Source organism: Dermacentor albipictus, chromosome 5, assembly GCF_038994185.2.
Source record: "Dermacentor albipictus isolate Rhodes 1998 colony chromosome 5, USDA_Dalb.pri_finalv2, whole genome shotgun sequence".
Classification (NCBI taxonomy): domain Eukaryota; kingdom Metazoa; phylum Arthropoda; class Arachnida; order Ixodida; family Ixodidae; genus Dermacentor; species Dermacentor albipictus.
In genome coordinates this window covers 41377111-41389358 of record NC_091825.1, presented here as the reverse complement: position 1 = coordinate 41389358, position 12248 = coordinate 41377111, and the positions used below count along the sequence as shown (strand labels likewise).

The following is a 12248-nucleotide window of genomic DNA, read 5'->3' as shown; positions in this document are numbered from 1 at the left end:
CATTTAGATTCAACAATTCTTATAACATCTAACGCTTCTCACTGCATTCCTAACTTACTTTGCAGCAACGCTCAACTTGGGGACGGCGTTCTGTGAGTAATCGTGTCATGTTTATTGCCGTTGAATTCTTATGCATGTGTGAGCGGATTCTGCGTGTGTATGCTTGTGCGTCTGTGCGTGTGTCTGTGTGCATATCCGTGTCTTTATGCGTGCATGTGATCACCAAATACTGTTTCTGATTTCTGGCTTTGAAGAACGCATTCATCTAGCCTACGCAGCTTAGATTGCCAGTATAAAATTTAAGAGGCTGAAATAAATATACGACCACATAATTTTCACAGTGATTTCTTACGCTTGTTATTCAACGGATGAGCTGTGTGTTTATTTAACGGAGATTTCAGCAACCGCCCCCTGCGGTGACAACGGTTGGGCATTCGATCATGTTTACTTGGAAGTGTTCGCGAAGAAGAAATACCTTAGTAAATAATATTGCGGTAAATGTGTACTGCAATCAACAAAATATGACATATAATTTCAAATGATCAGGATAAAGAATGAACACAACCTACTGTCGCTACACTTTGTGCGCTGTCGTCGCGACGATGCCGGTAAGGTAGATGAAGTACTGTGCCGCAACAATGTGTTCAAGTACTCGTGATTACCGCGTATCATATCCGCGTGCAACAATCTGCCAAAAACGCTTAATGATTGCGATCCCGCAACCGTGCTACGTGCATTGCTTTTCGAGTACAAGGTGGCTGTTCAGTTGGTTTTCTTGCTTTTGCTTTACTTTTCTTTTGTTTGGTTTCCTTTGCTTCGTGCTTGTTCTTTTCTTTTTTTGTCAATTGCACTATGTACAATGACCCCGTCTGCAATAATGCCTTGTTGGCATTGCAATAAGTTTTGTATAATAAATAAATAAAAAAATAAATAGATTATCACTGAACTAATGCAACCTTACCAAGCGTTTTCACATACTCATACCAACAATTTGTTTTCAGCGACGTTACGACCAGCGACAAGACCGAGTGAGTTTACCTCCTTTTTCTTGAACAAGCTTCAGCACATGTTTTAACAAATGCACTTTAGTCAGGCGCTATTATAAGGCACTGCCAGATCTCCATATTATTTGTTGCTTAGTATATAGAGGGGCCAAAAATTTGTGGCGCTATGTCCAGGCACTCTTGCTTCTGTCGTGTGTATACCTGTACTCGTTTACGCGTTTCTCTAACATGCAAGCTTGTAAGAATTTCATAAATCATGTGTAGAAACAGCCAGCAGTGCTCTTCGCGAAATGACATATTTATTCCTGTGCAACCCTTTGCTGTCTCTAGCAAGCTTGACGTCCCTTTTCTCCCAGGATGCACGTTTCCAAGGTATATTGCATGCACCAAAACAATTTTGACCTGTAGACAACACAATATGAGCATTCGCGGGCGCCATGAATAGCAAAACCAACATTACTAATGGATTTACGAGTGAATTGCATGAGGACCTATCACATTTTTCTCGGTATTTAGCTTAATGTGCTGCAGTGACTGCGATTAATATTTCTAAGAATACAACCTACGAGAAAAAGAGTTGGTTTATAGCAGCTTGCGAACGGGGCCCTTTTAGCAATGAGCTGTGCTGGGGATATTTTTCAGTAGAGTTATAACCGTTCTCGATTGTTATGCTCAGTTTCACGCCTTCGAAAGCAATATTCTTGGCTTTTCTACAAATACCCATTTGTGTTTTTTTTTCAGCCACGCCAGCTCCCACCGGTACCGGTTTCTGTAAGTACAACATTTAATTGGCCGACATATCTGCCACGGACAATGCACACACAAGTGCGTTGGTCGAATTCCTCAGCAGAATGAAACTTGTGTAGGACTTTGCAATGCCGGGAAGAGTCAGCAGTGAATATTTGCTCTGGCCGGCTTAAATTTGGTCAAGGGTAGGATTGCGCTATAACTTCACACACGCAGTATTCTTGTCTTGTAAATATAAGTTCGCCAAGGGGGAAATTTGTGGTTGTAAGCTTGCAGCAAAGTGACGTATAGTTACTCTGATACGCACAGGAAATCCCGTCATACTCAACAATGCCCCTCTCCCCCTCCCCAGCTTCAGCACCCTTCACACAGCACTTGCAGTGGGAATAAACGATCGAAAATTCTTTCACACAGAATCTACATGTCACAGGATCACCACTAATGGGGTTCGATTAAGACACAGAAAAGTATAAAGCTGGAATCGCGTGACGCGATTTTTGGCCCGAATTGCGCGAGGCGGGGAGGGAGGGGCGGGGAAGGGGCGCCGGGCGTCGTTTCGACGAACGCGCCCACGAAAATCACGTAGCCGCGTGATTATGTGAGGCGTTGCAGAGAACGCGTCGCGTCACATTGCCGCGCCCGTGTCCACCAATGACCGTGCAGCGCGAGTCCACGTCACGCATTACGTCACGCATTAGTTTCCTATACGACACCAGATGGTGTTGCCCTCGGCGCGTCTGGTGCTGAGCAGCTCATCGGGCCACCCGGTCGACGCGGTGCGGCTGGTGCGCACGCGCCGTGCTCATGCGGGCACCGCCGCCTCAGCGGTGGCGCAGACGTTCGCCGAGCGTCGCGTTTTCGTGAGTGAAAAACGCGCCATGCGGTTCCAGCTTAGCGTTACCGGGTGATACATTGACGTGTCCTTGTGGCCATAGCCTTAGGGGTGGGCAGTGCTACCCAGAGGAAGGAGAAAAAGAAAAAGACGCTACGAGCGAAGATTGACAACTGGTTTGTGTTTTCAAACAAGCAACACAGAGAATGTGATGTAACGCGTAGAAGTGGTGAAAGCGTGTCAGTCTATCTTGCCAGTCAAAAACTTGGTTTATTTACTATGCAGAGAGATAGAAGTCGGGCTCACTCATGCGCCTGGGTTGATACGCATGAAGTAAGCTCTACAATATCACGGCCTATTTGCTTTCCAGTTTTATACAATATTTCAGTTTTTTTTTTAAACGTTTGCATGGGCAATTTCTACGATGCGCCCCGATTCAAGCATGTTGAATTCCAGATAGCAGCTCGGTGCTCCTTAAGGCGGATGTTAAGCTAGCGACCCGTCTGCCCAAAATACTTTTTGCCGCACAAAATCAACCGCGAGATGCTAGAAGCTTACTTTGTGCACACAAACCACGGATGCGTCAGCCAGACTTCTATCTCTCTGCGTGACAAAGAAACCGAATTTTTGAATGACAAGATAGGCTGACACTTCTTCACCACTTGTACGCGTCACATGATCACATTTTTTGCATATTTCATCACTTGTTTGAAAAAATAAACCAGTTGTCAGTCTGCGTCCGTATCATCCCCTTCGTTTCGTTCTTCGTACGGCTTGCGTTGCCCATCTTTAGCAATATGATCACTCACCAACTCGCCCAGCTTGCTCCGTTAATCCTGATGCTCTGCACCATCTCAGAAGTTTCCAACCATAATTCGCCAAAATGACGCACCACAGCTCTTACAGATCAGCAAAAACAGTTTGGCGGAAGCCAGAGGCGCAGCAAGGGAGCACTAGCTGTAAAATAATATGTGACCTTAAAAGCATACAGGGGTATAAATCTGCCGGAAACTCACACCCTTGCTTTTAAAAAGTGTGTAACAGACATATATAGACATCTTTTTTTTTTGCTTTTAAGGATGTAAATTATTTTACACCAAAAGGAGGCACACCAAGCACATTGCCCGTCCTACCCAAAATTTTTTTGGGCTCCAGGATACCTAGCATAACAGGACGCGCGACAACACCCACCAGCTCTGGTTAAGTACGATGCTGAACGTTATCATCACAGGAATTTCGCCCTTTTTGTCTCAGGGGTTGGCTACAACCTGTTTTAATTAAAATGTTTATTTTCTTCTGCAAGTAGTACTCCTATTATTACGATGTTTTACACAACGGGCAATCTCAATGTTTGCACTCGAAACTTTGGCTGTTTGTACGCGTATTGCTAAATGACCGACACATGCTTATCGATACACCCACGGCTTCAGCACAAGGCGTAATACAATCGCGTACCAGAAACAAAACATTACACCTAAGTTACCGTCAAGCACTTTGCCTAACAAACATATTAGCCAATCGTTGTTTTGTTATTCAGCTATCTCTAACGTGTAACTGGTGACACTGTCATTTATGACGCCAACTTGCCAATTTGCAGTATTCTGCGACCAAAGGCAGTGCGTGAAGATGTGCCGTGAGCGCTTTGGCGAGAAACTGAACTCTTCCACTTGCCTGGCGAACGCATGCAAGTGCGAGGTTACCCAAAGTAAGTTAGTTATTATTGAAAGTGCATTCTTTAGTGTCTGCTATTAATGTCTGCATTAATTATTTGCGTATTGATGTTTCGTAAACACTGTTCTCGTTGCTCCCTAATGCTTCACATGCTCATGATGATGATGAGTAGCGTTTTATAGCGCAAGGGCCAGAAGTGACCAAGGAGCACCAAGATGTGTTCATCATCCCACTATACTAATTGAAGAAACAGATGAACCATCTTGTGGGAACATTACCTTTTCCTTTAATGGGCAGTTCTTTTTAATTTTTCGGCCTACAACTTCCCAACCAAGAACAACAAAAAAGAAATTATGCACACCACGTGTACTTGGGGAATGGAAGATATGCGAAGCATATTGCGGATAGCTAGCTATAGAGTCAACCCCGCGGCGGTGTCCCTTGACCAGCACTTTGAGCAGATCGAGCAGGCGCTCAATGTGGAACTCGCGCATTTTGAGGATCATAAAGAGCGTGAGGATGCCTAATTGCTCGATCATTACAAATACGTTCATATTCATTTGAGCCCAGTAATATCCGAGTGGTAAGCGATCCTCGAGCTGCTTAAGGTAGCAGTCCGATTTGACGCCCTTTTCGACGAACCTAGGGCTCCCTAAAAGCTTATTTGTTAGCGTAAAAAACATGGTATCGTCGATCCGAGTTGCTGGATGGATGGATGGATGGATGGATGGATGGATGGATGGATGGATGGATGGATGGATGGATGGATGGATGGATGGATGGATGGATGGATGGACGGATGGACGGATGGACGGACGGACGGACGGACGGACGGACGGACGGACGGACGGACGGACGGATGCTCTCTAAGTGTCAGAGTGACAAAGAATGCTGCGCATGAAAGCGCTGTTGCGCTCAATGTATAATTACTGTTACGCTTTCAACTCAATCTGGAGTTTAGCCATGAGGGCGCACCGCAAGCCAGCTGAAATAGTGCGCTCTTGCACCCCCGTGTAAGTGAATCATGCATAAGCGTAAAACAACCACGTGTATGTTACATCGTACGACCTTCGCAATGCACGAATAAAAAAAATTCACCGATCCTTTCTTCTTCAATTGGAATTACGAAAACCGCACAGCAATTATTACGGACATTTTGCCAGTTTTGCCTACAAATGCGTGCCCTGTCGAGCTGTTTTACTTAATAGGCGAGAGAAGGACATACAAGAATTATTTTAAATATTAAGCAACCGATGTTATAGGCACCTGGTTGTAAGTTTTGTTCATTTTGTAATTTGGTCTTTCAAACGATTTTATCGTAAGAATGTTTTGCGAATATGAACCGAGGCTCGTCCGGACTTTCTGCAAGAATTATGAAAAGCAATACGTGTCTATATCCCTTCCTTCTTTAGTGTGTTTTGTGCGCAAACCAATCTACTGTAGGCGCCAACTCGCCCAGCGTTCAGTTCTTCCGCTACAATAACATTCCGGGGAACCCATTATTTTTTTTTTTTGCAGCATGCAGCCCATCACTGTGCCTTCAGATGTGCCACAAGAACAATCCCGGCCAAGAGATCCTCTCCGCTGGATGTCAAGGGGAAAACTGCAGATGCGCCCTTAACCAGCGTGAGTTATTGCGTTTACGAGCGCTGTGTTACGTTCATTCCCTACTGTAACATGCTATTTCATATATCATTCCTCCGTAACTTTTCACCCCTCCGTGACCTTTAGTATGTGGCCTACACCACAAATACAGAAACCAGCTTTCCCTCACCTAATATTAATGTGGGCGATTTTACTGGCGCGATAATTACAATCTTGTGAAAACTTAGGTTTCAAACGCATGATTTAATGCTTGCATGTCGGTGGTCATGATGCGGTCATGCTCCGTAGGCGGCGCGAAACTTTCGTTTCCGCACTGGTGTAAAAAGGCCTTATTCGTCATGCACAATCCAGGAGGTTCATTTCGCCATATCAATTCGGCTGCCGCTGAAGCGCCTAAGCCCACACACAGTTCCGAAAGCACCACTTGGACGACTATAACATTGAAATTTTCAGGTGGCACGAGACAGCCTAGTTGGGTACGAGCGCAAAGGCACAAAAGGTCGCACTTTCATTCAAGCTCTTCAGGCGTCGGGCTGACTAAATTGATACACACGTGTTTCAGGAGGCACAAGCGCATCTGATATTCGGCGGGATCGCAAATCTATACGATAGTTTCCAGCGGGAAATATTTCTTGTAGACAGTGGCCGAGAATCACTTACTAAAAAGCAATGATTATCTGTGAAAAGGTACAAAACGTAATCGATCAATGTGTAATGAGTAAATGTCATCACGATCACCAGATTTAACTACACTGCATAACAGAAGGTGTCTAAGAGATATTTCGAGCTCTGGGCGCCCAGCGAGGGCCTTACGTATGCCGCGTGTGTGCAATTCGTTATGTAATTACTCCACCCCAATTATCGGAGTAACTGATGCTCTGGAGGAACAACTGCACACCAAGCACGCCATCTAACCCTTATTGTTGCCGCACCACCACAACGACATTTGCGATCAGCTGTATACATACTTGAACCAGGAAACCGACACGGCCGCGCATCATCTCAATAACGAAGGGAAGGTTTTTTTGTGCGGGAAAACGTTATTTTGCAGTCCCTGCTTAATACATTGCGAACGCACCTCATCGTTTTAGTAGCACATGTTCACAATATGAAGCTTGGCAGCTTAGGTGTTGCACGTGCAATCTATTGCAACGATGCATTATCGACTAGTTCACGCCTGTTTGCGTCCAACTCGTGTCAGCGAGCAAGGAACTAGCGCAACGCCAGCTGCCTCGCCTTCCCCACACAGCTCATTCGGTAGTCTTCGCCGACATGTCAAGCAAGGCCATGCTCCTTTTAACTCCTCGTTATTTGTGAATGTGATGCCTTTCGCAATATTTGCAGTCATGTAAACGTATAGCTACAAACTAATCTATTTCTAGGCGGGAAGAAGACAAAGACTCCACAGTATACGCGTAATGGCCTGGTAAAAAGCGATAATTCTCTTATTACGATGTAATGATGTCCGATGTAATAATGTCTTATTATGATGTAATGATGTAACGATGTAATGATGTCAGACGAGGAAACTGCAGGAAAGAGTGTCTCAATTGAACACTTCAAGCTTTTAGTACGGCGATGCGAAGGAAGGCCCTGTGCACAAATGCACAAATTCCTCCACTACAGAGTCATTATTTTAATATTTTACAAAGCGCCAGTGCGCCATACACTCGCAAGAAGTGTGACACCACCGACGCAACTGCAGTGCTGAGACGAAAGGGGTATTCCTCTTTGTCCTCACTGCCAATTGGACATGGCGGGCGTCACGCGACAGGAGCGTTGCGACGTCATTTAACAAATCCGACAAAATCGTTTGAGCGACTCTGCGTAATAGCTAAGGCAGCCGACAGAGCCGATTAAACGAGCGCACACATTTAAAGAAACATTTTTGAGAAAGGTGGACGTAGGGCTATAGTTCACAGACATCTGGTGCCCCCGAAAATGACCATGTGAAGGTGCCGCATAACGGAATGTTGCACAAGACAGCAGCCACACTACACATTTAGGACATCAAGGCCATTATGCCTAAAGGCACTAGTCCGAAATAAAGAAAAAAGAAAGGAAAAACATATCAAAGTGCATGTGCTCTTTGTTGCGCGATTTTACACTCCACGCTTGTCGTCAATGAGGTCAGCATAGTTTTTAACCAGCAACCGATTAAAAAAATATGATTGAAACGTTGACCACCTATAGCACCGTCGTTTCGAGGTCGCATAAACTCTTTTTCTACATTTGTCCGGTCGCAATGCAATCAACACTAGCCAGGTAGAGCAGACTGGCTAGTGTTGACCACATCGCGACCGAACAAATGTGCAAAAAAAATGTTTACGCGATGCAGTGAACACCAGCTAGGCTGTGCAGGCTGGCTATAGATCAAGCGCGTATGCAGTGCCAATAAACGCAGCCTAAGTAATTGTGAACGACCGATAATCTGACAGTATTTCCCTCACTTTCCACCTTTTCTGCCGCAGCTTGCGAACCGGCCGAGTGCCGTCGTCGGTGCCTCCTGGCGCACGGGGACAAGCTCATCTCGGCCGACTGCGCTGTCAGGAACGCTTGCCAGTGCGTCCACAGTTAGGACGGCGTATCTGGCGCTGAAAGGGGAACAGTGCCTAAATCTGAACTTCCAAGAGACCTCATTAACGTGCACAGAATGGTCACCTGTCGCAGCCGACAAGACCCTTTTACGGCGGCAACGTCTACGCTGTCAAGATAAGATTGCTTTCGCCATCGTGTCACGACAGCGTAATCAGTAGACAGCGATCAGAAGTCGTTTGAAATTAGCTAAGAATGTGAATCGTTAGGTTTCTTTTCGTTTTTCCGGCATCATAACCATAGAACGGGCACTCGGGAAAACGCCTCTACATTAAAAAAATAATTCTTGCTGACGTTCTAAGATATGAGATGCTCTGTGCGCTTAAAATCACATATTCTGGATTTCCGAGCACACTGTGACATAGGAAAACATAGGACATGGCATGGTCTATGGTGACCTTATAAATGCAATAATGTTCAGTTTTCGCAGCCACGACCTTGACGGTGCATCGGGTCGTCGAAGGTGTGCCTCTTAAAATTAATGAAAAGAAGTACGGTATTGTGCACTGTGCATTCGGCACTGGCGTCCACTTCGGAAGCTTTATGCTATGCTGCTTGGCAGCGTTCATTCAATCATACCTTTCAGCATCAATGGAACAAGAATTTATGCTCTGATTCGAGTGACATTACGCCACAACATCTCCCGTCACTTCATTGTATGCCATGTGATACCTTTCATAAAACAAGAGCGCGCGGTTCATCAGAATTATTGTCAAGCCCACACATTTTATTGTGAGCAATTTTAATTTCTTTTATTTTATGAAGAACGGCAGATTTTGTGGAAGTGTGTAGAAATATGAGCTGTTTTTCACGTTGTTTCATGTCAAAATAAAAACAAGACTTCAAACATTGGCCTTGTGAGTGTTGAATTTCTTCGTTTGGCAATGAACGTGCGCACGTCCCAGGCGCCAGATGATTCCCGTCGTGGCGTTTAGTTTTGTTTTGTAGAGACATAGCCTGTCACCATAAGAATGTAATGGTGCTTTAGATGCTAAAAAAGGCATGCGGGTGCCGCTCACTGAGGAATTCGACTTAGTTGAAGCTTTCTCTGTTGTTCACGTGTATTCCCAATGACTGGAGGTAGTGTTTACGCGGAATGTTTAAAGTCATTAGCATTTAATTCAATACTACCATTGCGACTTCACGTCAATGGCACGTTGCGGGCACATTTAAGTTTTTCTATGTAGTACATATAACACACAGCGAGACATGGTTGCTTGAAGCTTTGTTGTACGCCATTGTTAATAGCCTGCGAGAAGGTTAGCACTGTCATTGTCTCGCACGATGCATCGCAAAATGGCACAAGTGGTGAACTTTAACTAAATCATAGTGTTTTACTTGCGAAAGCCCCTGTATGATCATGAGGCAAGCGATAGCGTGGGACTGTGGATTAATTCTGACCACCCAGGATTTTTTAACTTGCATTTAAATCGAAGTACATGAGCATTGTTGAAGTTCGCGGCCGCCTAATGACATCGGCACTTCGGCGCTTTCATTGCTTCATTGATTGGGTAATGAACGTTGTTTCCTTCCCAAATGTATTCTTTCAGCGTGGATAGGTAGGCCTGCTAGGTGGTATTTGCCTCAAAAGGTACAGGTTTGCATGGCACATACTGATTTATCACCATCAGGATTCCTTTCAGAAGGAAGCCACCAATGTTGAACAATATGGCGCATTCAGGTGCTGGTAATTCTTCAATAAATCTAATAAAAAGCCTCGGGTTACGAGTACGCGCCCTATGTGCTCTATTTGTAGTCATAAGCACTCACGCATGGAAACGAACAAGCTCTATTAGTAGGACTGGTTACGAATGCGGCACAGTTTGCCAGTAATTACCTTCGATTTCATATTTTGCGGCGAGTGTGTTATTGGGGACTAAATCAGTGTTCGAAGCAGTAAGATGACATACGCAAGAGTAAACGAAATACTATAAAAATCACCGCCAAGACACCCCTATGAATGGAGTTGGTCAGCGATGCGGTGGATCTGTTTCGCCTAATGTGGGGGCAACTTGACAAACACTGATCCATGATTTGCGCCATTAACCGTATTGCTCTTCAAATTGATATATGACACAAACGCACGTTTCGTTGCAGTTTACAAAACCTTTATTTTATTTATTACTTTGAAATTACTGCTACTGGAGGAGAGCTCTACCCGTGGAAAAGCTGGCGCCACCGTCGGCGTGACGTGTTATGAGAGATCACGTGGACACAGCGGCCGCGTCGGCTGCTTCGGAGGCGCCGAAGTGTGCTGAAACCGAAGGTATAAAGCCCCACCTGCACTGTGGTTCTGATTAAGTGGGGAAGCCTTCCCGCTTCAGATGTCTACTCGACAACATTTAAAAACGCTACGATACGTAGCGGCCGCGTTTCAAGGCATCCAACATAGCAGGCTACTGCTCAGTGCCGCAGTTCCGGACGTGAGCAACAGAGCCCGGTGTCAGCCTCCACACGTACCCGTGGGACAAGAAGCTGCGTGAAGCTTCGATCGCGCAAATTAGAACCAGCAAGCAGCTATTCGCTACTACTCGGATATGCACTCAGCAAGCACTTGCGCGAGGAAGGTTTCTGCTACGGGGTCCGGGCTGCGGTGATCAGTGAGTAGCAGAAAGCGCGCCCTGAGACGGTCGCCTGCACGCTGCCCGACTAATGACATAAAGCTTTGATCTATGAACGTGTTGATGATACACACTGGCAAGTTCACTGAAATGGAAAGGGAGCGGTAAGAAACACCTTAAAAAAGACACATGCATGACATATGCTCATGTTTCTGTTTGCACCAAACAATGAATGTGTACTGCATTAAGGAAAAGAAGCAGCGGGAAATTGCTCGCTGAGAAGACCGCTAAATATATTGTGCGGTGCAACTTGAGAAATGATGATGTGGTAACGCCCAAGAATTTAAAAGAAAGGAAAAAATGATTGAATCGTCGCGACGAGACATCACAAATCGCTGTCGTAGGCGTCGAAGTTCCTAGTTATATAATTATTTTTGAACAGCTCTGATAGTGTCCACGTAACAGTGGTTACGGAGCCACGTACGGAGCCACGTACACAATTCGGCTGAGTATAAAGGATTCGACCAACCGAAGAGTGTCTTTCTCCATCATTCCTCTCGTCTTATTGGTGATACGTGTGATCATTCGCATTACTTGTTCATATGATGTGCGGAGTTGAGTAATCATTGCTGCATTGACACCCATGTAGTTAACCAATAGTCCCAGGATACGCACTGTCTCCACTTCAGGGATCGCAGCGTAGTGCACCCTAATTTTGACCGGGGCTTCATCTTCTCGTCTGCGCATGATTACAAGTGCCAATCTTTCCGGAGAGTAGCGCAGTCCACTGTCCTCGGCACATTTTTGGACTGTCGAAGCAGCCTCTTGGAGTGCCTCTTCCATCTGCCCTAGACTGCCCTTCGTCACCCAGACCTTGATGTCATCAGTACAGAGGGCGTGCCGAATTCCCTCTATGCGATCGACTTGTTCAGGCAAATTTATAAGGGCAATATTGAAGAGCAGAGGGGAGAGGACTGCTCCCTGTGGCGTACCCCTAGTGCCCGTAGGGATTGGCTGGGACCTAACATCTCCAATTTTTGCATAAGCCTGTCTGTCTAGTACGAAGTCTCTGATGTATTCAAAAGTTCTTCATCCACACTGTGTGTTCCGCAGGTTCTCAAAGATCTTTGAGTGCTTCACATTATCGAAAGCGCCCTTGAGATCCTAGGCTAAGATGGCTCCGCTACTGCGTTTGTTGGGTGGGTCAGTAACTTCCATCTTGAGCGGCAGCAG

General features: G+C 45.5%; 1 protein-coding gene across 11 annotated transcripts in view; it reads left to right on the top strand.

The window, feature by feature from the left end:
- The window catches only part of LOC135902102 (proteoglycan 4-like), a 73077-nt gene extending 63769 nt beyond the window's left edge, over nucleotides 1-9308 (top strand). For all 11 annotated transcript variants that reach the window (XM_065432008.2, XM_065432010.2, XM_065432009.2 and 8 more), the window contains 6 exons: nucleotides 66-92; nucleotides 1002-1028; nucleotides 1746-1775; nucleotides 4181-4288; nucleotides 5773-5880; nucleotides 8331-9308. In XM_065432008.2, coding sequence (XP_065288080.1) covers nucleotides 66-92; nucleotides 1002-1028; nucleotides 1746-1775; nucleotides 4181-4288; nucleotides 5773-5880; nucleotides 8331-8437 — 407 coding nt within the window. In that variant the 3' untranslated portion in view covers nucleotides 8438-9308. The remainder of the gene's footprint in view (nucleotides 1-65; nucleotides 93-1001; nucleotides 1029-1745; nucleotides 1776-4180; nucleotides 4289-5772; nucleotides 5881-8330) is intronic.
- Nucleotides 9309-12248: the final 2940 nt, after the last annotated feature.